Raw genomic sequence first — 25,334 nt, forward strand, 5'->3', positions numbered from 1 at the left:
AAACTCAGGTAAAAAAAGAGAGTTGCCACCTGCTTATAAAGCACACTAAGGGCAGTTGCCATGTGCACTGCAAAACACATGGCAACTAACAGTTTGGGTGTGGGAGAGGAGACGGGCGTGCGGGTGAGATGGCAAATGCCCACACACTAGTCATTGTGTGTGCGTGCAAAGTGGCGTGTGGGCGAACTGCTGAACGCCCACACACCAGCCCCTCCTGTGTGGTGAAACGGCCGTGTGGGCGACCGGCTGAACGCCCACACACCAGACCAGTCCTACGTGGCACTAGAAACATGCCAAGATTCGTGCGCTCACGAACGGACGCGGATCCACGCGTGTGGGCGTTAACATTTCTGAAACATTATTAGCTTCAAATTGTTAATCCAGCCTCGCTTTCCTATCTAGTCGGCTCACGCCCCAGGATCATGAAGCTAGGAAGCATGGTTGATACAGAAATTCCATACATTAAACAACATAGTCTTACACAATGTCTAACTTATTACATGGCACCTCAATGGCACTAAGGGCACAAGCACAACTTCCTCATTTGGCAGTGGAAACATACATCACACTCAAACATGGAGAGACGCCATCCCCACGCGAACAAGCAATTGAGAATACACCTAGTCATCATACCCGCTAGCGAACTTAGTATCATGATAATCGTCAGCTTATGCATCTGGCCAAATGAACAAGTCAAGTGAGCACGTTGAATGATCGCAAGACATTCAAGATCAGAGGATAAAATGAATGCATGCTGATCTAGATGCTTATGACATACAATCTGCTCAACAATAAATTTCAGCATCGACATGCCATAGGCATCGCACTTACAGTAAATGGGAGTACAAGTAACATGCAAGAACAAGCAAGTAAATATTAGCTGATGAATGATATAAAGTGTAGCGTGATAAATTTCCTTTAAAAACACCCCCCCCCCCCCCCCAAAAAAAACATTATGATATATATTTATATATTTTCTGGTTTTCTATTTTTTTTGTCACTTAAATTGCTGTTGGCTTGTATAAGCTGATGCCATATCACCAGGGAACCACTTTGGATAGGGCCAAGGGAGTAAAGTAAAACAATTTAGTAATTCAAGGTTAAAAACAACCAGATTCCGAGTTCAAAGTTGAAAAGTGAACTTCTGCAATAATTCAACCTAGAAAGTGGACTTGTCTCAGCTGACACATGCATAGTTATTAAAACCGACCAGAACAAAGCGGTACCAAGCCCTGTTCCAATCTGGTTTGCAGTGAAGGTTGATCCAATCAACCTGTTGTGATCTTCCGCAAAAACCCGGTTAAACCACCCAATTGGGCGCTGAACCAGGGGTCAGTAAAATATTCTGTAGGTGGGAGCAATTGAACCGTCTTTAAGATAGGATGAAGGTAGGCTACACCAGCCGATAACTAACTAGGCTGTGTTCATTTGTTATCTTCGTACTTAACATTGTTTCTACCATATCATCTAAAAAAACATTGTTTCTACCATGTACTAACAGACAAAAACCGTGCAGTAATATTTTATTTAACCAACAGGTTGGACTGCTGATCCGGCGGTCTGAACAGTGAACAGACGCACTTACCATGTCGATCATCGCTCCGGGTTCAATAACTATGGACACATGACACACAAGTTAGATGCAAAATTCTTATGCATGATGCTGGACAGGGTGGATGTTGATTTAATGCAATAAAGCACATAATCTCAGCACATGATGCAATAAAAAGAATCGACATCCAAGCGGAGATGATAAAATGTGCAGTACTCAGTTTCTGTATATGATACCTTGACCGGGGTTGTTTTGGAATCACTTGAGCATTTTCAGGAGCCTGTTATGTTTTCGTCTCCATAGATAGCATTTTCAGAGAAACCTTCCGCAAATAATCAGACTGGGTAATACAAAAGAAAACAATGTAAAGCTTTATACCAAATTACTAATAGTGGCTTGCAACCAACAGTTCCACCCAACATGTGATCGATAATAACCAAGATCATGATCAGCGTTTTGGTCTATCATTTATGTAACATAATTAAAATGATTTAAAATATAGTAGCTTATTAACTTACTATTTGTATGTGTACTAAGTGTGAAAATGCTAAAATAACTCAGATATGCTCCAAATGGTTGAGTGTGGGCGTTGACACACCCATGGCCCCAGTTCAAGTCCCGGCAACCACAGAAAATTTTGTATGTGTTTCCAAGCATGAGAAAAACCAGGATATGTTCCCAAGAGCAGGTAAAGAAAACGTTGGCAGCTGGAGAGCAAAAAAGTCACCCAAGGTATCCCAAAAAAGAGAAACTGCTAAAGGTACTTAAACATGATGTAAAGAATCTTCTACAACATTTGGAGACAGTTCTGCTCTATTATTAGCCCATAAACCTTGTTTGACATCCATAACTACAAAAATGTGCTCTGCTCCGAGTAGCCACCAAGATAGGTTAAATTACCTGGCTGGTCGCTGCATTATAGATCTTCTCTTCAAATCGCACAGCAATTTTTTCAAGTTCGTTCAGTCCCTCTGGCCTTGATACTGGCAGATGCTTCTTCAGAGATTCCATTCTACACGTATAATGCAAAATGTGAATAAATTGGAAGATGAATTGCTTTCAATGGTTGTGTGCAAGGAAATATCTGGCATTTGTGTAAGGTGGAACGAGAAGGCAGAGCAGCCAATTCTCAATCATATACACCGTCCATTCCTATAGGTAAGGCGTAATTTTCGCTTTGATAAGACCAAGGAGGGGCTGTGCGGGTTGATTTAGTCATGAGTCATGACTTGTGATCATGTGAGAAATATCAGCATACGAGAAACTCTAGTTTCAGAACAAAATTACATCCCTGCACAGTACTAATAGCATGGTTTCCCCTATGAGATCAAACGTTGTGATATCTGTGTTATACTGTATTGGTGTATGCCTTGACAAATTTGCACCTCTTTGTCAATGAACTTGTGTTAAACTGTTTAGATATAATTTAATTATAGTTAAATGAAGTAATTAGGCTGGATTCAAAGCAGGTGCAATACAGAGTTCATTAGTCAATCCCCCAGCATGAATTATTGACATAAGAATAGAGGCACAGAAACTGGGAGCTTGTGTGTAGATTGACGACAAATCTGTTGCTGCCACTATGAATATGGCTGAATCAAAGATATATCAGATGGATCGATGATCATTGACCCGAAAACACACAGGAAATTTCTCTTTTTTGTACGTGAGAAACCAAAAAAGTGGAGAAGGATCAAATTAATATGATTGGAGGGAGGGGAAAGTAAAGCAAAGCAAATCAATTGCAGTCCCTACATGTTATTGACGATCCTGCCGCGCGCCTCGGGCTGAAGCTGGGGGCGCCAATCGCCTCCGGTGGGGGCCGAGGCGTTCGGGTCAACGCCGCCGCCGGCGGCGACGGCTGCGGCAACTGCAGCGGGGTCTGGCCCCTGGGTGGGCCGCCAGGGGGTTCCATCGGGCATTCTTAAACATGATGCTGGAGAGGGTGGAGGTTGATTTAATGCATTAAAACACACAATCTCAGCGCTTGATGCAATACGATATCCAAGCGAAAATGATAAAATGTGCAACACTCAGTTTACTGTATATGATACCTTGACCGAGGTTCATTTGATTTGGAATCACTTGAGCATTCCCAGGTTGTGTCTTCGTCTCCATAGATAGCATTTTCAGAGAGATCTTGCGCAAATAATCAGACTGGGTAATACAAAGGGAAACAATGTAAAGTTTTGTACCAAATTACTAATAGTGGCTTGCAACCAACAGTTCTGGTTAATTAGCAGCAGTTTAGCGTGCTCGAGAAGGTGCTTCAGCTTTTAACATTTGAATCATAGTTATAGGAGGATGGTACTTAACATGACTTCAAAAATATCCTCTACAACATTTGGAGACAGTTCTGCTCTATTATTACTTTATTAGCACATAAACCTCGTTTGACCCCCATAACTAAAAATAAAATAGACTGTGCTCTGCTTCGAGTAGCTGCCAAGATGGATTAAATTACCTGGCTGGTCGCTGCAGCATAGATCTTGTCTTCGAACCGCACAGCGATGATTTGAAGTTCGTTCAGTCCCTCTGGCACTGATACTGGCAGATGCTTCTTCAGACATTCCATTCTGCACGTATATTGCAAAAATGTGAATAAATCAGGGGATGCATAGCTTTCAACGGTTGTGTGCAATAAAATACTGTATGTGGGCGGCATCTGAGATGTGAGGTGGAACGAGTAGGCAGAGCAGCCAACTGAGGTAGATCCCCAATTCTGAAGTTCTATAAGCAAGGAGTAATTTTGGTAATTAAGGTGGGACGATGTAATTTGATCCTAGTTAAGTTAAATGAAGTGATTAGGCTGGACTGATTAGGAAGTTGATCAGTCAGTCAATTTTGACCTGAGTATAGTATAGAGTACAGAGGCGCAGAAACTGGAGGGGAGCTTGTGCATAGATCGACGACGAACGAATCTGCCGCCGCCGCTAAGGACATGGCTAGATCGAAGCTCTGTCGGATGGATCGATGACAAGATCGACAAGAAAACGCGGAGGAAGGATCGAATGAATATGGGTTAGAACTTTAGAGGGAGGGGAAAGCAGAGCAGAGCAGATCGAGCAGAGTCCCTACGTACATCTTGTTGACGACCCTGCTGCGCGCCTCGGGCAGGAGCTGGGCGCGCCAGTCGTCGCCTCCGGTGGGCGGTGGGGCGTTCAGGTCAACGCCGACGCCGACGCCCCAGTTGGCGTCCATAGCTGGTGATTCGTGTGTAGTATGCTGGCTGGTGAGGCCTCGAGGGGATGGAGGTGGAGGTGCCCCGCCTCTGCCTTTTGTATATACAAAACGAGACGACGGCGACGAGGAGGGAAAGACGCTCGCGGGGTGCCCACCTTAGTGGTGTCTCTTTTTTTTAAAGATCACAAAGCCAGCCGCTTTTTTAAAAAAAAACACGCTTTATTAAATAGTGTCAAAGTTTACAGGACTAATTAGGGGATCGCCACACATGGCCTACAACATCTAGAGAACTAGAAAATCTAGCTAAATTATATGCTTCCCAGTTCGAAGATCGGCCTTCGAATTTGATGTCACATGTGGAAAACTCCCTCAATCGTAAAGCAATTTCTTTGACAATGGTTGGATATCTTCCTTCTGTGCCCCCTGCTAATGTCCGCTACCACCATTTTTGAAACACAAGCAACAACGATTATGTCCACCATTGATGCAGAGGCTAGGGAAAATCCTCCTTTAAAAAAAAGATGCAGCTTTTCTGCATGCCAAGGTTTCAAGTGTGGTCGCATCATTATTCTCTGTGAAGACCATCATCGATGAACCCAAATACACTCCATGACCATTGTTGCTGTCCTCAAAAACCCGCCATCAACATTAATCTTTACAAAGCCTTTTCCTAGAGGTCTCCAACTTTGGCGAGAGAGAGCCCCGACCATGGGCGCAAGACCCACGTGCCCTTGAGCTCTCTCTGGACTCTGTAAGGATTCCAGTTCAGCGATGAAGCTGATCACGAAAGAGTGGGTTGCATGTGGACTCTGCAGAACACCTTCATGAATTGCCTTCCGCCTTGCCGTTTAGATTGCCCAAAGGGTGACAACCAACTCCGTCAGTTTTTTATGTGATAAACTCTCATCATAGCAAATATCCAACTCAGGCCGCTTTATTAATGACCTAGGCATTGACCGGGTCGGGCCAGGTTTTTGGCTGGGCTTTGAAAAGCCCGACCTTGAATGCCAAGCCCGCAACTTAGGAAAAATCTATTTTTGCATTTTTCAAGTAATGCATACCTTTTTTCGGGGTTGAATAATACAATAGCATACTTATTTTTTAAACGAAATCCCTAAATACACGCGCCATGGGCTTTTGGCCTAGTTTGCAGGCTATAAAGCGAGGCCCGAGACTAGCCCAGACGCCGGGCTTCAGGCTGAGCCACCCGGCCCAGGCTACCTGTGCTCGGTTTTAGGTTACTCTGACCGTTGCAGTCTTCGTAGGCCATCTATCATGCATTTGTAAAGACCGGGACGATGCGTGTTATGCGTCAACCATCGGCTTGCCCCTGGATTGTGCTATGTCGTCCCTCTCGCTGCTCAACTCCTTTGACAAACACTATATGCTACATCACAACAAAAACATTTGCTTGTAGCAGCGCCACCCGCATTCGCAGCGACACACATCTCTCCACTTCACTCACAACAACACGCGGCTGCATTGCATCATTGGGACTCTGGTTTGCAATAGGGTAGCGACCGACCTCATCACGTTCACTTGGGGGAGGCACGTGGCTTCCTGCAAAGCAAGAAGAAAAAGCACGTGCATAGTGGCTTGATCAACCTTTGTTTACTGGAGTGGGTTTCAATGCGCCTTGGAATATCTAGATATTGAGGAATAGAAAGGTCTTCATAAATGAAGCCTTGGGCATTCCCAAGCTTAGTTTTGTGAGTCTTCTTGAAAACAAGTTAATTGTCATGGCACCCCAAATGAAGCAAAATTTAAAGCCAAACAAAACTTAACACAAAGATGTGAGTTCGGTTAGTCCATAAACAATTACCGATAGCTCTACTTGTTGTATACTCTCTTCGTTCCTAAATATAAGTCCTTTTAGACATTTAAAATGGACTACAACATATGAATATATATGTAGGCATATTTTAGAGCGTAGGTTCATTCATTTTGCTCTGTATGTAGTCATTTGTTGGAATCTTTAGAAAGATTTATATTTGGGAACGGAGGGAGTATACATCATGAAAACATGGTAGTATAACATTAGCTACAGTAAGGAACACTATCATAGGCTCTCTTGATCAAGGACAAACCAAAAACTATGCAGTAGTATAGTAAGCATACAAGTTGCACAAGAATCTATCAAAATAAACAAAAGCATAATTATAAAAAGTAATTCTGGTATTCGCAAAATTTAGAAAAGAATAGAGTAGAATAAATTACAGTAATCCTAGAGATAATGACAAATCATCACCGTAATTTTCAGGATTTCCTGTGCATTATTTTACTGTTAAAATCATGCTTTCACCTTGCATTTAGTACCCCGGCGCAAATTGCCAACTCTGCAGGGGTCCGACTCGTAATTTCCGAAATCTCCTCGCCCTGTCAGGGGCGCAGACATGGCCACCGGCGGCGGCGGGGAGGGCAGCTCGGCCGCGGCGGATGGAGGCGGCGAGGGAGCGGGGGCGGGGTCTGTCCGTGGGCCCGGACGCAGGCTCTTCGTGGCGGTGCACGTGGGCGCGGGCTTCCACGCTCCGGCCAACGAGCGGGCCTACCGCCGGGTCATCAGGCGCGCCTGCCTCGCCGCCGCCGCCGTCCTCCGCGAGGTCCGTTCCTTGAACCCCAGAACTCCCCTCCTCCTCCCGTGCATGCTGTAGCGCGTTGGTTTCGCCGTGCTGCCTGTGTCAGCTCGGATTCATCCGTGCTCTCTCGTCAAGCATATGTAGCCTGGGGGATTTTAGGATTTTACCCCTAGATTAGAACAGCAATAGAGTCACTGGGCATGATTGAACCGACGAGCACCACACTTTGATGTACCCTCAGAAGTTACAGTGGCCTAATTACTTTGGTGTACTACTAGATTTTGGAAGGGGCCTGCATTTCCACTGTGGTTACTGGTGTCAGAAGTATCTCTGTCTACCTCCCATGGCGTGTGCCATACTTTGATGTGACAATTGCGAGCTCGAGAAGCATCCATGTAGCTCTGCTCTTGTGAATGATAATCCCTAATGCTCCTTGTGTATCTGCAGGGCAGTGGCACGAGTCTTGATGCCGCCGCAGCTGCCATTCGAGTGCTGGAGGTATGCACATATCATTCCCTGCAGACAGATGTAGTGTCTATCTATATAGTTTGTTTTGTTAACATCTGCGGCAGTTACAGGTTGTATGACTAAACAATCGTCTGGTGTGTGTTTAGCCGATTTAGTCCCAAATTATTAATGTCAAAATGGGAAAGTAGAAGCATTAGTTGTATAATCAAGGTTTACGACCCTCCTAGATTTAAGCAAGTCTCTGGTGTTTTAGTTCAGGTGCATGATAGCCTTATTGGTACTTGCTTCTTTCAAAAGCTGAATATAAGTTTTGATTCTCATCCGTGCCTGACTAGGATGACCCCATCACAAACGCTGGCCGAGGTTCAAGTTTGACCGAGAGTGGTCAGGTCGAATGCGATGCGAGTATCATGGATGGAACTACAGGTTCTTACGGAGCTGTTGGAGCTGTGCAAGGTAGTTGTCACAAATTTACTAAAAATTTGATCCTACAGAGTAGAAGCTTAAATGAGAGTACATCAGAGAATTTACTGCTGATATGAATGTTTACAATCAGAGAACCTTAAAGCTCTGACCATACTTTCTGTTTCTTGTAGATCAGGTGTAAAGAACCCCATCCAAGTTGCATTGCACTTGACAAAGGAACAAATGTCAGGTCCTTCACTGCTTGGTCGGATACCCCCCATGTATGTAATCACAAAATTCAAGCTTCTTCTCCACGTTTTCATTACCGTAGCCTTTTCTTTTTCAGTAGTTTCCTGTCCTTAGTCATTTTCCGCCACATGACCGATTCCGTTGTGTTATCTTCTACTCCCTCCATTCCTAAATATAAGTCTTTGTAGAGATTTCACTATGGACCACATACGGATGTATGTAGATGCATTTTAGAGTGTAGATTCACTCATTTTGCTCCGTATGTAGTCCGTAGTGAAATCTCTACAAAGACTTATATTTAGGAACGGAGGGAGTAATTTGGAATTAATCCTGGCTCATGCTGAAATAAGTAATGCAAATGACGGCTTATATTCATTGAACATATTAGATATGCATTGAGGAATTGAACCTATCCAAGGATGGCAATCTATCATGCACCTATCCATCCTACCAGTAATCCTGAGTTGCTGAGTTATTCTATCTTTCTTAGGTTTTTGGTCGGCGAGGGAGCATGCCAATGGGCAAAATGTAAAGGGATTGACATAATCGATGCCACATTGGAGGATAATAATGTAAACCATCTTCTGTAGAATTCTTTCATCCAATTCTTCAATCCTAATCGCTGGTAATTTACTATCTCTCTCTCATTCTCACACAGTGGTTAGTGACTGAGAATGCCAAAGCACAGTGGGTAAAATACAGTGCGTTGCTTGCTAGTGCCAAGGAATCTGTTAATCGCTCCACTGCTTCTGCTTCAGAATCTATTTCAATACAGTTGGACCCATCAGGTTCCTTCCTCTGCTTGTTTATATCTCACTTGTGCTTTCATTGTAACCAAAGATTCTGGCATCCATATGCTTCCTTTGGTTGGTTTATCTTCTGAAACTTGACTGCACTTGTATGATTAGCATTGGTCTTTACATACAAATATTAAAGTTAGAATAGGAAGTTTACCATGAGCTTAAGGATTATACGTATTATTTTAAGCTTTCAATAAGAAGCTGGGCTCAGGCCTATTTTTGAAAGAAAAAAAGTTTACTATTAGCTGTTGCACGATGCTTTGCACCTGTGTACAGAAGATTTAGTTACAATTGTACAATGTGACCTATTGTACGATGCTTAGTTTAATATGTCTGACATACATATCACCCTATATAGCTATATGTGCCACTGCGACAGCCTCTTATGTTAGAGCTCGATGTTATTTTAGGAGGTATTTCTTCCATTCAGTATCCTGGATGCCATTCTGTCTCAGGCAGTACCCAATATGCTCTCTTAACAATATGATTTTGAGCAAAATTAGAAGATCCACCTGTAACCCAACCATGCTTCAGTTTATTCTTGTATTGATGTTATATTCTGCCGATAGTTTTGCATGCTGCATAGGTAATTTACAAAATGAAAAGAAGGGAGAAAATCTATTCCACGAACAGCACAATGTCCAACATATATCGTCAAATCAATCGATGTTGCACAATGTAGGGCAAGAATAATGATTTGACCAAGTCTCGTTGTGCTTATATTAGATACTCAGATCATTGATTTTTTTGCTTAAACTTCATGCATTTTGGCTTAATATCTTCTGCTGCATGTTATCTTGATTCATCTGTTTAGTTATTTTTGGTCTCCATAAATGGTCATGTAGCTGCTTTTATGTATTTATAGATCTCTTTCCAGAGAATAAATTTCAATTTTCAACACCCAAATATTTGGCTTGTGCTTGTTGTGTGCACTGGTGATTCAACTCTGCTTTTGGCATACAGTATTTGTATTCCACCAGTCCACCTCACCTGTCCCACTTTATTTTAGGAGCTCAAGCTGAGAATTTGAACAATGCAAAAAAGATCAAGAAAGAATTCAGTAGATCAATCATGGAAGATGATCAAGATTGTGTAATGGATACTGTTGGCGCTGTATGTGTTGATGGATATGGAAATGTAGCATCTGGGGCATCTAGTGGTGGCATTGCGCTAAAGGTCATTTGGTCATTTTATTCATCACTCACTTTGAGCAGTTGAGCTCTAGGAGTGTACTTGGAATTGTCGTTCCTTCATATAAGCCCTTTGTTTGTTTCAAAGAAGATCTCTGTTGGGCAAATTAAGCATGATTTTTATGCCTATAGACGCTGATAAGCATGATGTTCTTGCAGGTAGATGGCCGTGTTGGATTAGCTGCTATGTATGGCTCTGGGTGCTGGGCTTCATCCAAAGGACCATTTGGCACACCATTCGTAATTGGGTGTTGTGCAACCGGAGCTGGCGAACACTTAATTAGAGGATTTGCTTCCCGTGAATGTTGTATCTCAGCATCACTGTAGGTTTTTCTTCAACCGACTTCCTCCATATATTATTTGGATTGGAAAATCAGTTATTTGTCTTGTGTTTAAAATGATCATCTCGTACACAAGACCTTTTGCTAACCTCAACGGACTGACGAACATGAAAAACATGTATCTTTTGCATCACATCTATTTTAGAAAAAGAATCAGCATTACATTTGCAACTCAATATGTATCTTTTCAGGTCACAGTCTGGCCCTGCTTCCTCGTGCACCAAAGTTCTGCGCTCGGTGGTGCAGAGCAGCAGCGAGATGTCTCATGACACGGGTGCTGGGCTATTGCTAGTTCAGTCTGACCTTACAAAGGTTATCATCTGCAAAACCATTTCCTTTCCTTCGACTTTGGATGAGCGACCTCCTCCATTCATGGTCTAACAATGCATGTTCGCAGAGAGGGGAATTGCCTCTACTCGAAGCCGTCGAGCTCGTTGCCGCCTACTCATCCCCATCGTTTGGCATCGGGTATTTCGGGAGCAATATGAACAGCCCAAAGGTAGGTATATGTTGTAGTCTCTGCTAAAAACTCATCTCAACTGATTGATTGTTTGGATCAGTCTTCTCACGCTGGATAATGTTTTGTAGGTTTCAATGCTTAGGGATTCAAGAGCACCATCCAGCTCCGTCCAGCATTTCGCTACCCGTGTGAATTTCGGTGCACCGTCGAGCGAAGGATGACGATCAGCTGCCCCTGTGGTTCCCTTTTTCTTTTCCTGGGAAACTTTTCTGTTGTGTTGAGGGGTGAACAGATTCTGTGTGTGCCATAGATCCAAACTTTGAATATACGTCGTACTCGTAACTGAAATTGTTTGTTTGAACACTCGCGGTGGTCGGTTTATTCAGCGTTGATTGTTGCATGGATTATTAAAAGAACGTTGCACACGTTGATTGTTGCATGGATTATTAAAAGAACGTTGCACAGCGTTGATTGTTGCATGGATTATTAAAAGAATGTTGCACACGTTAATTGTTGCATGGATTATTAAAAGAACGTTGCACAGTGTTGATTGTTGCATGGATTATTAAAAGAACGTTGCACGAAGAATCTTACATAACTCGTTCTAAGTTCGACCAAATTTGTAGAAACCAATTTTATATCTACACTACCAAATCAATACTAGTACTAGATAATACATCCTCTATCCGGAATTACTTGTCGCATAAATGGATGTAACTATGTCTAGATACATCCATTTTTGCAACAAGTAATTTTGGACGGAGGGGGTATTTGGTTTTGTATATGTTGATAATCTATATGATCAACGCAAGAAATTTAGTAAGCCTGGTGAACTTGGTCAAACCTGAACTAGCTCGACTTCGGGACATGATTTGACAGTTTGTCAAACCTGAAATACTTGTCGGAGAAATGGATGAGGGAGTATTTTTTTTAGAATGCTATAAGTACTTATGTTTTTTTAATACGGTTTGTCTGAAAAGAAAAAAAAATCAGGCATTCTCCTGGCTCAATCTTTTTCTTTTTTGAGAATCAGCTCTCCGGGCTCAATCAAATATGATGCAACGTGTTGCGCGGCCCATCTATCGCTGGACTACGGGCCAGCCTGGCCCGATGTCACCAGTTCACCACCGACCGCCATCAGGCCCAAAGAAAGCTCTGCTCTGGGTTACGCCGCCGCTGCTCGCGTGGGTTCGGATTTGGCGGCCGGTGTCTCGTCTCGTTCTCGCGCATCGGCTTCCTCCGCCGCCGCCGCCTCCTCCCGCCGGAGAGCCCGCGCGCCCCGCCCGCAGACCGTGATCTGCCGCAGCCTCCGCCGGCACCGGCGCCCGTCCCGGACGCGACCCCTTTCGCTGGGCCAGGAGGAAGCCCTACCTCGTCCGCGGAGCTGGTGGGCGGTGCGCTCGGTCCCAGCGCGACCCGTCGGCCCCTACCCCGCCGCGCGCCCCTCGGGCTCGGGCGCCGCCCTCTCCTGCGGCCAGCGCCGCCTCCACGAGGTATGGCCTGTGTGCTCTCCACCCCCCTTGCGTGATTCGTGCGGTCCATTAAACCCTAGCTAGGTCTTGCTACGGAGGGTGGGAGGGACGGGGCGTTGCCTTGCTTGTGACTGGCGATTAGTCGTGGACCTCACTGTGAGATGTGAACTAGTTGGCTTGCGGACTTGGTGCAGCGGTCTCCCTAAGAGGAATCCATGTCTGGGAATGTGATTGATGTGTGAATAGTTCGTAGTTATGTTGTCCATGGGCTGCATAATCTTGTTGTGTTTGGGTCAATTCGTCCAGTTTTGTGTCAGGTAGAGATATCTATCATTGCAGGTTTGAGTCTAGTGATATAAGTGCATTTGTTTGGAGGACAGAAAAGAACAGAGATGGGCATTTATGTTTCCTCAAATTCTCAAATGGGCTATTTGTTGTTATGAATAGAAACATGTTTAATTAGAGGGGTGGGGCAATGCGACACATCAAGAAAAACTTAAAACATCCATTGCAATCAACTGAAGTGCATGCGAATATGCGATACAATGCCACTGAATTTGAGGCAAACATTCCATTTCCCCACTGTTTAATGTGCTCTTAACTGATATTTTCCAGGGCAGGGGGCTGCTGCTTGTTGGTTAATCTTGGACTGTGGTAATGGGGGAGGCTGACGATGCTAGGGATGCGGCAGTGGAAGAGATGGATGTTGATGGTGGCGACAGGCACCGTGGCAAGGACAAGGACAGGAGGGATAGACACAGGAGGGAGGAGAAGGATCACCATGGCAGTGGGAGGAGGGAGAAGGAGAAGGAGAAAGATAAGGATGAGAGGAGGAGGGACAAGGATGATACCAAGCATAGGGACAGGGATAGGGAGAGGGAAAGAGATAGGGACAGAGACAGGGATAGCAGCAAGCACAGGGATAGGGATTCAGAGCGTGACCGAGGCCGTGACCGTGATCGCGGGAAGGATCGGGAAAGGGATACAGAGAGGGAGCGGGAAAGAGAAAAGGAACGGAGGGATAGGGACAAGGACAGGAGCCGTAACAGAGATAAGAACAAGGACAAGGAGGATAGGGAACGGGAGAAGTTGAGGGGAAAGGACCGTGGAGAAGACGCAGATTTGCCTAAGGGTGATGAGGGAGACCAGAAGAAGGGAGGTGACCTCCCAGGAGAGCCTGACCAGGCCTCCACATCTGCCCTCCGGGACCGCATTGCGAGGTATGCCCTTGAGTAATTGTTTCTGTTCGATTCACTAGCCTTTTCTTCAGTCATGAATTTGCACACTGTCAATCTCTTAATTTGTTGAACAATTAAGAATACAAATAATTTCTAATTAGGCTATCTGCTTTAGGGCCAAGGAAGAAAGGTTGAAGGATAAAAAGGAAGGAGGAATTCTGGATGATAAAGATGATGCTTCAGAGATACTATCCTGGGTAGGCAAGAGTCGCAAACTTGATGAGAAAAGACAAGCTGAAAAGGAGAAGGCGTTACGTCTTGCACGAGTATTTGAGGAACAGGTGATGATTTAGTGATTTGTTTTGGATATGTTATCCAGCATGACTCCATGTTATTTACTAATAACTTTCATGGTTTAAAATTTTCAGGATGATATGTTAGCAGAAAATAGTGATGATGACTATGACGAGGCTGATAAACTTGGTGGAGGTAATCACCCACAAATCCTGAATTATCAAAGTTTATTTTGTCAACCACTATATTTATTGCTGTAATGAGTTATTTTAGTCGTAGTTTTCTTTCAATGGAAGTCAGGCTAACATGTTTCTTGTTTCCCCACATTGTTTTGAAAAAAGACCACTTATCTGGAGTGAAGGTTCTTCACGGGCTTGACAAAGTCATAGAAGGTGGAGCAGTTGTCATGACTCTCAAAGATCAGAGTATTCTGGCTGATGGGGATATCAATGAAGGTAATGTGTTGTTGTTTTACTTGTTATTACTTGTTCCCTCTGACCTTTTCTGACTTATGTAAAAATTAAAATTTATAGAGGCTGATATGCTTGAGAACATTGAGATTGGTGAGCAGAAGCAAAGAAACGAAGCTTACAAGGCTGCGCAGAAGAAAGGAACATATGATGACAAGTAAGTTCACTAGTTGTGTTTCTTAGATGAATTTTCTCATCATAATCCTTGTTTCTTGAATATGTTGGTAGGTTCAATGATGACCCGATGTCAAAGAAACCTATGCTCTCACATTATGATGACCCAATGGAAGATGAGGTAAACATGCTGTTCTGCTTCAATTGGTAGATACTCTATTGATATTTCTTTAATCTTTTGGGCTTTTCACTTGACAGGGAGTGACACTTGATGAAGGTGGGCGCTTCACTGGTGAAGCAGAGAAGAAGTTGGAAGAGGTAATTTATATTTTCCCTAGAAATTCTGATATGCTATTGGTACTGTAGTTTTCTACGATAACCTGGAAATGCCAAAGCCGGTGCTCTGCGTAGATTTACTAATTTACATTTTCCCGTTGACAGCTCCGCAAAAGGATTGAAGGTGGCTCTGTTCTGAAAAAGACAGAAGACCTTACTTCCGCAGCAAAGATGGCATCAGATTACTATACCGCTGATGAAATGCTGCAGTTTAAGAAACCAAAGAAAAAGAAATCCCATAGGAAGAAAGAAAAGCTAGATCTGGATGCACTTGAAGCAGAAGCAATTGCTTCTGGATTGGGAGCAGCTGATCTTGGGTCCAGGAATAATGGTAAACGACAGTCTGCTAGGGAGGTAGAGCAAAAGGCTGATGCTGAAAAGAGAAGCAATGCATACCAAGTAGCCATTACAAAGGCTGAAGAGGCATCCAAAGCATTGCGTCAGGAGAAAATGCCCAGTAAACCGGCTGAAGAGGAAGAACTTGTTTTTGGTGACGATTATGAAGATCTGCAGAAATCTCTGGAGCAAGCAAGGAAGCTATCTCTAAGGAAGCAGGAAGAGGCTGCAGGTTCTGGTCCTCTGTCTGTAGCAGAAATGGCTGCTGCAAACAAGGGACAAGGAGATGTAGATGCTGCAGAGGGAGATGCACAACAGAATAAGGTTGTTATCACTGAGATGGAAGAGTTTGTGTGGGGTCTGCAATTGAATGAAGGTAACCTACTTGAAGTACTTTCTGATAAATTTGTAACAATTGTACAGAGCTGACTAATGAATCAATTGTATTGAGTATTGATATTGACTGTTGCTACTATCTTGTTGCAGAAACACGCAAGCCAGAAGCAGAAGATGTGTTTATGGATGAAGACGATGATGATATGCCTTCAGGTACTACAGCAAAAGATGACACAAGCAGATTGGGAGTGATCAAAGAGGAAGCTGTCATTGAAGACCCAAGAAAGGATGTAGAGGAGCAAGAAGTCACACCGGATGAGGTTGTGCATGAAGCTGCAGTTGGCAAAGGTTTGGGTGGAGCTTTGAAGTTTCTAAAGGAGCGAGGGACCCTCAATGAGGGCACAAATTGGGGAGGCAGAACCACGGACAAGAAGAAAAGCAAGCTTGTTGGTATTGAGGAAGAGGCCCAGGACGGGAAAAAAGAGATCCGCATAGAAAGAATGGATGAATTCGGTCGAGTGGTAAGTAATCATCTTGCATGCTGTCCTACCCACCCTCATACTCGGGTCTCCTTTCTATGAAATCTTATAGTACTGAGGTGCATCTTGGTGTGGTAGCTATGATTTATGCAGCATTGGTTATCATTTTTTATCTTTGCATACCACTTGATATACGCATTTTTGACACCATCTTTTTCCATGTGTATTTGTTTAGCCTTTCGAAGAACATGTGCACTGGCCACAAAACAATGATATGCTATTTACCATAACTTTGTGTTTTTCCTCCAGATGACACCCAAGGAGGCATTTAGGGATCTTTCGCACAAATTCCATGGCAAGGGACCAGGTAAAATGAAGCTGGAAAAACGGCAGAAGAAGTACCAGGATGATATGAAAGCTAAGCAAATGAAATCTTCTGACACGCCTTTGATGTCCGCGGAAAAGATGAGAGACGCTCAAGCTCGTGGCCAAACACCATACCTTGTTTTAAGTGGCAATGCAAAATCAGGGTATGTTCATGACTTGCTTCTAATTTGTATAGTCCATGTTTGTTGGTCCTGTTGATGCTACTATGCTTTCTTCTTGACAAAACTTTCTTTCGTTTGGTTAACTTATTATAAATCATGACTCATGAGTACAGGTAATTAATGTATATTAATTAATGATTATAATCTAGGATATCTACTCTAGTGAGTTTGGGGTGCTACGCGACTTCCTGATCCAGACCTTTGGATAAGGTTTGGGTGATTTAAATTTAGTAGAGATTATAAGGGCTCGAGGGCCATACTGATGATTTTTGTTTTGCGACTCTGATTGAGATGTGAATAACTGAATATGTTAAAGATTCCAAACGACTCTAATGTCAACTACATATCGATCATCTCATAAAACGTCTCGTCTGAATATTGCAAATGCTATCTGAAATGCGTTGGTCCTGCTTGAATACTAACTAACCTGCAATGTTCTCCTAGTTTTCTGTCTTCCTGCAAGTTCCTTTCTTGCCGAGGTTGTTGATCAAGTTCTTGTTTGTGATGTAGCCCGACAGGCGACGCTAGTGGCTTTGCCAGCGTGGAGAAGGCGCATCCCGGGAGTCTGACGCCCATGCTCGGCGACAAAAAGGTAGGTTGGCATATGATGTTGCCTCTCCTGTTCTGTACTCCGATCCAAACTAAGTGGCAGTAGCCTTGGACCAAATTTGAACTACAGTTATTTTGGATCAGAGGGAGTAGCATTTACTGAATTGGGCATTTAGTGTTTTGCCATATCCAGATGTACGTACTTGTTACTGACCTAATTCTTCATCAGGTGGAGCACTTTCTGGGCATCAAACGAAGCGCCCAGTTCGGAGGCATGCCGCCTCTGCCGCCAAAGAAGCCTAAGAACTGAGGTTGCAGCGGAGTGGAGTGAACAGGAACCAGCGGCAGCTCTATAGCGAGTATGCAATCTTGGAGCAGATTATGAGTCACGGACATGGACGGAAGGCGCCAAACGCCTGCCACATGCAGGAGCACCCGTCCTCAGATGCACTGAAATGTACTAATAACCTGTAAATTTGCACCCTAAACCGATTGTTTTGATGGTGACACACACACAGAGATGGTGTAACTTGTAACGCAACGATGTTTCTATCCATGCACGCTCTAAAAGTTGCAGAGAGAAGCATGCTTGCTAACCTTTATGTGGAAAATGATGCAAGTTGTAGCTACGCACTCAGTTCTTAGGATTTCTTTTCCATGACAGACACTACAATAGCATGCTTAATGTTTTTTTTATGGTGCTATGGCTGTCAGTTGGTGTGGAGCGGGTTTTGTGCTGCGTGGGCCATCTCCGTGTCTTGTTTCCTGGCTGAAATCCGTAGCTGCCTTCCCTTCTCCAGTAGTGGGTGAACCAAAGTCATGTCCACCCATCAACACTTACTCCCTTCTTCGCCGGGCGCCGCATCCTTGCCTCTGCCCCCGGTGTAGGATGCCTACCCACAGGCTCATTAATTCATGTTCTCTTTCCTCAACTCACCAATATTTGCAAGCATTGCCTTTTTTTAGGGAGCAACCAGAATGTCGCTAGAAAAAAAGGAACAAACATATACTCCCTCCGTTCCTAAATATAAGTCTTTGGAGTAATTCCACTATGGACCACATACGGAACAAAATGAGTGAATCTATACTTAAAATGCATCTATATACATCCGTATGTGGTTCATAGTGGAATCTCTACAAAGACTTATATTTAGGAACGGAGGGAGTACAACACTTGTATATGTACTGCAAGCTTGACGCATACCTATAGGGTCAGGTTAAATCGAATGTTGGTGCAGTATTTGATGCTTCTCCAAGGCTTAGTGAGTGGTATCCTGCGTGAGGCACTGACCAAATGATTGTGGCAGGCAACAATAAGAAAACCGATTGGTGCCAAGATGTTCTTATGACAGACGCCATCGTGCTCCACCCCGGGCTCTCTCCCGCTTTCGCTGCTGGATGCAATAGAGTGGTCATCAATTCAGATAACTTTGAATCTATAAATACGATGAAGGAGGGGGCAGATTGGCAGGAGCAGCAACAACGATCTTTGATGATTGCCATCGTTTAGCTTGTGAAATCACTTCCAGTCCTTTGAACAATGCTCTACGTACGAAAGCTAATAATTTCGCCATGAGAATGGCTAGGGGGTCAGTTAGCTCTCAGTGGACCCCCCTAGCGCTTAATGACGTAACTCTTATCGCAAGTTAATAATAAGGGGTTTTAATGTCAAAACAGAAAATATGATGCCATCTCGGAGCTCGACACTTACGATCTTAGATTTGCTCTATGAAAGAATTGCGTCGTCAAACAGAACATCCTGATTTTTAATTGAAAACTCCCTTTTGATATGTTTTTGATAATATGGATTCTATGTCCTAGACTACACTATTAATTGCTATGATGCCTGCCTAGACCACTGCACTCAAGATGTCGATTTTGCTCTATCAAAGAATTATGTAGTTGAAGTATAAAACAACCTAATTATTCACATTTTAGCGGAACTATCAAGAGAGATGTAATCAATTATATCATATTTCCATTTTAAATACACAACGGCAAATAGCCCTTTCTTCTCTTTTTCAGGCTGCCCATCATGAAAAAATTGATTTATTGATGGGTGAGCCATCGAGTTCAGAATGAAACAACAAACATACAGAGTTTTCGCTTGACATTTGCTTATGTCCCTTGGAATTACAAGCATTCGCTCTAAATATTCTCCCCAAAGAGCCTTCTAAAATAAGGCATTAGTGACTCAAGATCACCTTGTACATAGTGATGTTTTGGGAGAAGGTAATAGTGTAAACTCCACTAAATTTCATAGAGAGAACCGGATGGGGGTGGTTCATCACCAATCTAGGGACCCTCCCAAAATCTAGTGATTTCCCATTATGTACTTCTTTTCTGCAGAAGTAGTAGAAAAGCTCTTTGATTGCCAGCATGAGAAAGGGTTTGTTTGCTAAGATATTTTTTATGCAGCATATTCTGCCAAACTCCTTTCTCATTTTCTAGATTCCAAATCCATTTCAGCATTTCCCTAAGAGGGCAACATTCTAATCTTTACAAATACATGCTATCATTAAAATAGATTTATGGATGGCTGAGTTGTTGAGGGTAGAATCCAACAGTAAACACACATAGTTTTTCCCTTGAGATTCCCCTTAAATATACCGGCCATGCATGGTCCATACTAATTCAACATAAAAAAAAAACAGGCATGAAGCCCCACTTTATAGATAAGTCGGCGAGTTCCACAAATACATAGTTATCGAATACGAAGGTTCACCAAGCAAAAAGGAAATAATTTGGGCTGGGCTGCAACACAGGTAAGCCCAACATAAAGAAAACAAACCAGAAGCCAGAGCGGGATGTTGAAGAGCTACACCCTCTGGAGTCAATGCTACTAATTCAACATCACCGGTAGTAAATGGCCACATTCCTTCATTTTATTGCATCCATTGGATTACTTATTCTTCAAACTGCATACCATGCATTGAGCATTGGATTATTTATTTGAACATAACATTGCTTCTCCGTCACACGGGAGCTTGCCCAGTTGGCTTGGTAGTACCAAGCAAGTGTTTTGGAACGGCGTTGAACTTGGAGAACCACTTGGCTGACTTCTTGAGCTTGCGCTTGAAGCCGTCATTTTTGTCGATGTAGACGAGGCCGAAACGTGAGCTGTAGCCGCTGCCCCACTCGAAGTTGTCAATCAAACCCCAGGTGAAGTGGCCCCGTACGTCTGCGCCTTGGCTGAAGGCACGAATATATGAAAGAGCTTAGCTTGAATTCAACCATGTGTGTATGTATACATATACATATGCATGCATGGTAAGGTACAAACATTACTAGTACCACTGAGCGAGTAATCAATGTATTATTAGTGTATGTGTGTGTATGTTTGTATTTATATATGTAGGCAAAGTGCAAAGTAATTAAAAGGTACTAGGATTTTAGAGTGGGTAGTTACTCTATTGCGTCCTTGACGGCTGAGATGTGGCGCTGGAGGTAGTCCAGCCTTTTCCAGTCATCCAACGGATCTGGCATGGTTTCGTCGCCGTCCACGTCAGCGATTCCTGCACACACAAGTTAAATCCATCATACTTCACTAAAAAAAGCCTCTCACAAACCATCATCATGTCCATCGATAGGGAACTAGTACCACTCGACCACAAAGATTGTTTAAAGATTAGTGTGTATCAGTCTTGAGGATCATGGAAATTTAACTAGTTACTTTTGATGTCAGATTTTCAAACTTTTTATTAACTGAAAACTACCTAATTAATCAACCCCTTGACAAAAGGCCCACACGATGAGAACTGAAAAGATAATTGCTGCAAGTTAACTAAAGTTCGATATGAACCGATGATTGATCATTGGAGTACTACAAAATCCAATGCTATATATACACGCACATATCACTACTTACCGTTCTCAGTGATGAAGATGGGTGGGTTTCCGTATTTCTCCTTCATGATCAGAAGGAGGTCCGTTAGGCCTTTTGGGTACATGTAAATCCAATAAGTCCCAGTCTGCAAATGAATGTCCAAACTTTGAATTAACAAAGAGAAAAAACTTCAGATTTGTTTAAGCTTTATTGCAGAAACAAAGCATTGTCATGTCTATGCCACTTAACCTGTTTTGTTCAAAATTTTAACTAAAGTACTGGCTGACTAGTTCTACCATAAGATTTTGGTTAAAATAATCTACATTATCACTATCATCATATATGTTGTATGCAAAATCAATCAAGTAGTAGGAAGATACATACTATAGGACCGATGTCATTCCCGTCACTCCCTGTAGCTGCTCGAAAAGAAGAAAAAAGGCGCACGATTAGTATGAGAACATCAAATTTCTCAAAGGATCTGTAAAGTACTAAGGTTTGTCCTCAACCATATTTTCTTACTTTCTGAACTGGCGTAAGCGTCGTCGGTGTTCAGCTTTGGCGTAACGTCCGGTGAAATGTCAACATGCTTGGAGAACCTGGAGGTGTAATAATTGAGCCCCATGATGTCACATGACGAGGCTAGCTTCTCTTGCTCCTCCTTAGTGAACACGGGTAGACGATCTCCGATCAGTGATCTCATGGAGAAGGGGTAGTCACCACGAACCACTGGCTCCAGGAACCATCCGAGGTTGTAGTCGATGGATCTTTCCCGGGCCTGATCGTCGAGGAAGGAGTCTTGGTATGGCTCGTAACCCATTACGTCAAAAGCCATCCCTATCTTGGAATCTCCATGCTGCAGTTGGTTCGTCAATATAAATAAATTAAATATACAAATGCATACCACTAGTTGTTACTTGTTTCCTAGATAATGTATATCTCTCTGTTTGTTTATGTACCATGTTGTAATGCGTTCGGAACATCTCAACAGCCTCAGCGTGAGCTAAGAGGATGTGGTGACCAGCAGTGTATGGCTCTCTGAGCGAGTCTCCTTCTGGGACGGCACAATCCATCCCCGGCGAGCACCTCCCAGGAGCATGAATCCCCTCTCCATAGGAGAAACAACAATACGTATGTGGCTCGTTAAAGGTGAACCAGTTCTTCACCCTGTCGCCGAAGCTCTCAAAGCATAACTTGGCGAATTGTTTGTAATCATCTCTGAAAAAAAAAATCAAACCCGAAGGATGTTCAACAAAATTGTTTTTTAGCTTAACAATAAGCAGTTAATGTTAGTTTACTGATGCATCATCGAATGACAATACAACATTGTTTGTTATTTGAAAAGAAACGTTTTTTAAATCATGGTCCACGAATGGCCTTCCTCTAATAGTTATACATGAAACGCGAAACCAAATCGTGTATAAGCAAAATCATATAGAAAGTAATCTTGTTAAAATCAAATTTAACAATATTATAGTTGGTAGCTTCTATACATATCGTGATTGCAATTACTGATCTTTCTTTAGAACCATCTTCTTACAAATGAATTTTCTTTTGTTTGCTGCATACTTACACAATCTGCGGATCTAAGAAGCCGCCGTACTTGTCTTCCAGTGCTTGAGGGGTGTCCCAGTGCCAAATTGTAACATATGGCACTATGTCTGAGTTTGAAAAAACAAATAATTATTTGTGCAAGCCCTTGTGAGTCTGACTCATTAAGCACTAATCAAACCAAGAAGAAAAGGGTTTTCACCGTGGCTTATCAGTGAGTTGATCAGCTTATTGTAGTAGTCGATGCCTGCCTGGTTTACTTCTCCCGTCCCATCTGAAAGCCATAATAAACATGTGCTGAAATTAGGACCCCAATATTATAACAATTCTTATCAGTTGCGTCTAATTTGTACATGACATCTATATTGTTCGTAACTTATTCACCGTACAAAACATATATGGTTATTTTGTATTTACTTGGCAGTATTCTCGACCAAGAGATGGAGAACCTATACACTTTCATGCCCATGTCCTTCAGCGCTTTGACATCCTCCTGCCAGTCATAAATGATGACATGAATAATGATGACAAAATATTATCATGCATATTTTAATTGGAAGTGCATATTCAAAATGGTCCTTCCAAAAAAAATGCAACGACATGAAATCAATCCTCTCATAACATTTGTTACATGTAAAGAGCTAACTCGCATATGTAACCAATATATTAGCTTGTTACCCAAAACTCATGCATGTCCCAAAAATATGGAAGGACCACTCTCACCTTTTTCGACCAGCTTCCCAATTTTTGATTTTGGTATAATCATGGCCAGAAAACACAATTCATGCGGTAGAAAATAATTAATGTTCTTATTAACAATATTTTAATATATCCACTTGTAATTTCCTTAGTATTTTCTTTTTTCTAATATCTTGTTTCTGTGATAAAATTGTTGAAAATTTTCCTGTTCCCTTAGCATGATTATTGTAGTTGTGCCTTGGATATTCCCACTGATGAGTTATGCGGTGCATATGACAGAGCATCTCAGTACTTACTTCATACAGATGGTAGGAGTCTGCTGCAACGTCCCCATTGGTCCCGTCGGATATGCGCTCTGTCATATATATACACATGAAATTAAGGAGAAGGATGCAGCAAAGAATAATATCATATGTTTGTAACACTGAAAAGTAGATCTTGTTGTTGCTATATATATCATATATATCAACTTATGTTACATAGATAGAGCAAAAATTGAGGCTGTGGGTATATGTTACCAGGATATTTGTGGCAGAAGTGGTCCCAAGTGCTTGGCCCCTTGCCATCTTCATTCCAAGCGCCTTCAATCTACACAGATGACGACATATATAACATTTTGTGCAATTGAACAAACCATTAAACATGCATTTTGACATCATGTTTTCCCTTAGGTATCCCTCCGTTCCACATACATGCCTCCATTTATCAAAATATAGATGTATCTAGACATGTTTTGGTATATAAGTACATTCATTTTTGGACAAATGGAAGTCAAGTATTTTGGAACGGAGGGAGTAGTTATCATTGAAACAGTTGACACCATCATTTCTTTTAAGTTAACAGATATACATTTGTGCTAGAAAGAAAATAATCAATACCTGGTACGCTGAAGTGGAGGCACCAAAGAGGAAGTCCTTGTCGAACCAGTCCCTTTTAGGGATTTGCCAGGGCTTGAGCTTAGTGAACACAGGCCCAATGGGCTCTGCTGGCTTTGACGGTGTGCCTGCCCTGACGGTGAGGTTACAGAACCTTCCCTTGCTCTTCTGTGATGAAGCAGCAGACCGGAGCCATAGGTTCTCACTGTTGCGTCCTGCACGGCTTCTAAGGCTAAGGTGGGTGGTGGGATTCAGGGTAGCGGCAGCAAGTAGAGCCATCTCTTGCTAGCAGCTGGCTGAAGTGTTGTGAGCAGCTTGAGGAGTGAGTTCCCTTGTATGCTTATGCATCTATTTATAGATGCGGATGGAGAATCTGTCAAGTGGGGGTGGTGGTGGGATGAGAATGAAGCTGCGGCTGGAACCCTAGCTAAGACACAAGGCAATTGGATAACCTGGTGGGAGCTCTTTGTAACTTACCACTGTGCATTCCAGCAGCTCACCCCAAAACAAGTATGGCAGAGGAGCATATCCCTCTGGGTCAAATGTAACAAAAAAATGTGTTTTTTAAATAAATTAAAGAGAACATTGAAAAGTTGTACCTGTAGACATTCAAATGGCACACATATAAATTTGAACACACTAAGTTAAAGAGAAATGGCCAAACTGGGCTCTTTAAATACCAATCTCTCTACCCTAATCGACATGTTGAAACTCTTCTTATCTTAAGCTAATTAACAGTAGTTTCAAATCTTTACCCCCCATGCCGTGCATGTAATAGGTTCGGAAATTGATTGCGGGGTATCGACAAACAATTTTCTACACACATTCTTATTGGGGCAGCTGCCTTATATTAGGCATTGTGGCTTATCAGGAAGGGCATGGTTTTTAATAATAAAAGTGCTTCATCTCCTTTGCAGGTTATTTATGCATGTAAGAGATGGCTCCGTACATAATATATTCCGCAGAGGCTAGAGGACAGATATATTTTTATGATGGCGTCTACCCGGCTGGAGCATACGGCCAGGAAGGTATGTTCAGCTGGAAAAC

General features: G+C 42.8%; 4 protein-coding genes across 6 annotated transcripts; 2 read left to right on the forward strand and 2 right to left on the reverse strand.

The window, feature by feature from the left end:
* Nucleotides 1-441: 441 nt before the first annotated feature.
* LOC123191095 (mediator of RNA polymerase II transcription subunit 15a) lies at nt 442-4,889 on the reverse strand. 2 transcript variants are annotated; one of them, XM_044603870.1, is made up of 7 exons: nt 4,635-4,889; nt 4,017-4,128; nt 3,607-3,709; nt 3,308-3,488; nt 2,453-2,564; nt 1,789-1,892; nt 442-676 (listed from the first exon to the last, which is right to left on the reverse strand). In XM_044603870.1, the coding sequence occupies exons 1-6, from the start codon at nt 4,751-4,753 to the stop codon at nt 1,836-1,838; spliced, it is 684 nt and encodes a 227-aa protein (XP_044459805.1). In that variant the 5' UTR covers nt 4,754-4,889; the 3' UTR covers nt 442-676; nt 1,789-1,835. The 2 variants fall into 2 exon arrangements, with proteins under 2 accessions (XP_044459805.1, XP_044459804.1); XM_044603869.1 differs by having other exon boundaries at nt 3,308-3,497.
* A 2,175-nt stretch (nt 4,890-7,064) lies between these two features.
* Nucleotides 7,065-11,587, forward strand: LOC123191096 (putative threonine aspartase). The gene is made up of 11 exons (XM_044603871.1): nt 7,065-7,335; nt 7,759-7,809; nt 8,115-8,235; nt 8,381-8,465; nt 8,924-9,005; nt 9,092-9,221; nt 10,243-10,409; nt 10,583-10,746; nt 10,956-11,076; nt 11,162-11,263; nt 11,353-11,587. Exons 1-11 carry the CDS (start codon nt 7,129-7,131, stop codon nt 11,443-11,445), a joined length of 1,323 nt encoding a protein of 440 aa, XP_044459806.1. The 5' UTR covers nt 7,065-7,128; the 3' UTR covers nt 11,446-11,587.
* Nucleotides 11,588-12,374: 787 nt separating this feature from the next.
* Nucleotides 12,375-18,065, forward strand: LOC123191097 (SART-1 family protein DOT2-like). Of its 2 annotated transcripts, none has more exons than NM_001425158.1 (13): nt 12,375-12,717; nt 13,312-13,916; nt 14,050-14,215; nt 14,303-14,363; nt 14,510-14,623; nt 14,702-14,795; nt 14,867-14,933; nt 15,011-15,070; nt 15,194-15,800; nt 15,911-16,281; nt 16,549-16,769; nt 17,298-17,379; nt 17,566-18,065. In NM_001425158.1, exons 2-13 carry the CDS (start codon nt 13,354-13,356, stop codon nt 17,644-17,646), a joined length of 2,487 nt encoding a protein of 828 aa, NP_001412087.1. In that variant the 5' UTR covers nt 12,375-12,717; nt 13,312-13,353; the 3' UTR covers nt 17,647-18,065. The 2 variants fall into 2 exon arrangements, with proteins under 2 accessions (NP_001412087.1, XP_044459808.1); XM_044603873.1 differs by having other exon boundaries at nt 12,412-12,717; nt 13,317-13,916; nt 17,566-18,032.
* A 1,907-nt stretch (nt 18,066-19,972) lies between these two features.
* On the reverse strand, nt 19,973-24,727 carry LOC100682423 (4-hydroxy-7-methoxy-3-oxo-3,4-dihydro-2H-1,4-benzoxazin-2-yl glucoside beta-D-glucosidase 1d, chloroplastic-like). The gene is made up of 12 exons (NM_001425159.1): nt 24,291-24,727; nt 23,931-24,000; nt 23,709-23,767; nt 23,131-23,206; nt 22,916-22,987; nt 22,736-22,823; nt 22,122-22,380; nt 21,685-22,018; nt 21,547-21,581; nt 21,205-21,307; nt 20,746-20,851; nt 19,973-20,528 (listed from the first exon to the last, which is right to left on the reverse strand). The coding sequence occupies exons 1-12, from the start codon at nt 24,564-24,566 to the stop codon at nt 20,312-20,314; spliced, it is 1,695 nt and encodes a 564-aa protein (NP_001412088.1). The 5' UTR covers nt 24,567-24,727; the 3' UTR covers nt 19,973-20,311.
* Nucleotides 24,728-25,334: the final 607 nt, after the last annotated feature.

The sequence above is a fragment of the Triticum aestivum genome, chromosome 2A (genome assembly GCF_018294505.1).
Source record: "Triticum aestivum cultivar Chinese Spring chromosome 2A, IWGSC CS RefSeq v2.1, whole genome shotgun sequence".
NCBI classification, from domain to species: domain Eukaryota; kingdom Viridiplantae; phylum Streptophyta; class Magnoliopsida; order Poales; family Poaceae; genus Triticum; species Triticum aestivum.

What these genes read in the sequence shown, in the direction of transcription:
- LOC123191097 (NM_001425158.1), top strand. Translation starts at nt 13,354, where the DNA reads ATGGGGGAGGCTGACGATGCTAGGGATGCGGCAGTGGAAGAGATGGAT. An exon ending in CACGAGTATTTGAGGAACAG is followed by an intron (nt 14,216 to 14,302) that starts GTGATGATTTAG and finishes TAAAATTTTCAG; the next exon opens with GATGATATGTTAGCAGAAAA. An exon ending in TGGATGAATTCGGTCGAGTG is followed by an intron (nt 16,282 to 16,548) that starts GTAAGTAATCAT and finishes TTTTTCCTCCAG; the next exon opens with ATGACACCCAAGGAGGCATT.
- LOC123191095 (XM_044603869.1), bottom strand. Translation starts at nt 4,753, where the DNA reads ATGGACGCCAACTGGGGCGTCGGCGTCGGCGTTGACCTGAACGCCCCA. An exon ending in AGCAGGGTCGTCAACAAGAT is followed by an intron (nt 4,129 to 4,634) that starts GTACGTAGGGAC and finishes ATATACGTGCAG; the next exon opens with AATGGAATGTCTGAAGAAGC. An exon ending in GGCAGGATCGTCAATAACAT is followed by an intron (nt 2,565 to 3,307) that starts GTAGGGACTGCA and finishes TTATACGTGTAG; the next exon opens with AATGGAATCTCTGAAGAAGC.
- LOC123191096 (XM_044603871.1), top strand. Translation starts at nt 7,129, where the DNA reads ATGGCCACCGGCGGCGGCGGGGAGGGCAGCTCGGCCGCGGCGGATGGA. An exon ending in CCGCCGCCGTCCTCCGCGAG is followed by an intron (nt 7,336 to 7,758) that starts GTCCGTTCCTTG and finishes GTGTATCTGCAG; the next exon opens with GGCAGTGGCACGAGTCTTGA. An exon ending in TGTTGTATCTCAGCATCACT is followed by an intron (nt 10,747 to 10,955) that starts GTAGGTTTTTCT and finishes GTATCTTTTCAG; the next exon opens with GTCACAGTCTGGCCCTGCTT.
- LOC100682423 (NM_001425159.1), bottom strand. Translation starts at nt 24,566, where the DNA reads ATGGCTCTACTTGCTGCCGCTACCCTGAATCCCACCACCCACCTTAGC. An exon ending in CTTCTGCCACAAATATCCTG is followed by an intron (nt 23,768 to 23,930) that starts GTAACATATACC and finishes TATATATGACAG; the next exon opens with AGCGCATATCCGACGGGACC. An exon ending in TCCGAACGCATTACAACATG is followed by an intron (nt 22,019 to 22,121) that starts GTACATAAACAA and finishes AACCAACTGCAG; the next exon opens with CATGGAGATTCCAAGATAGG.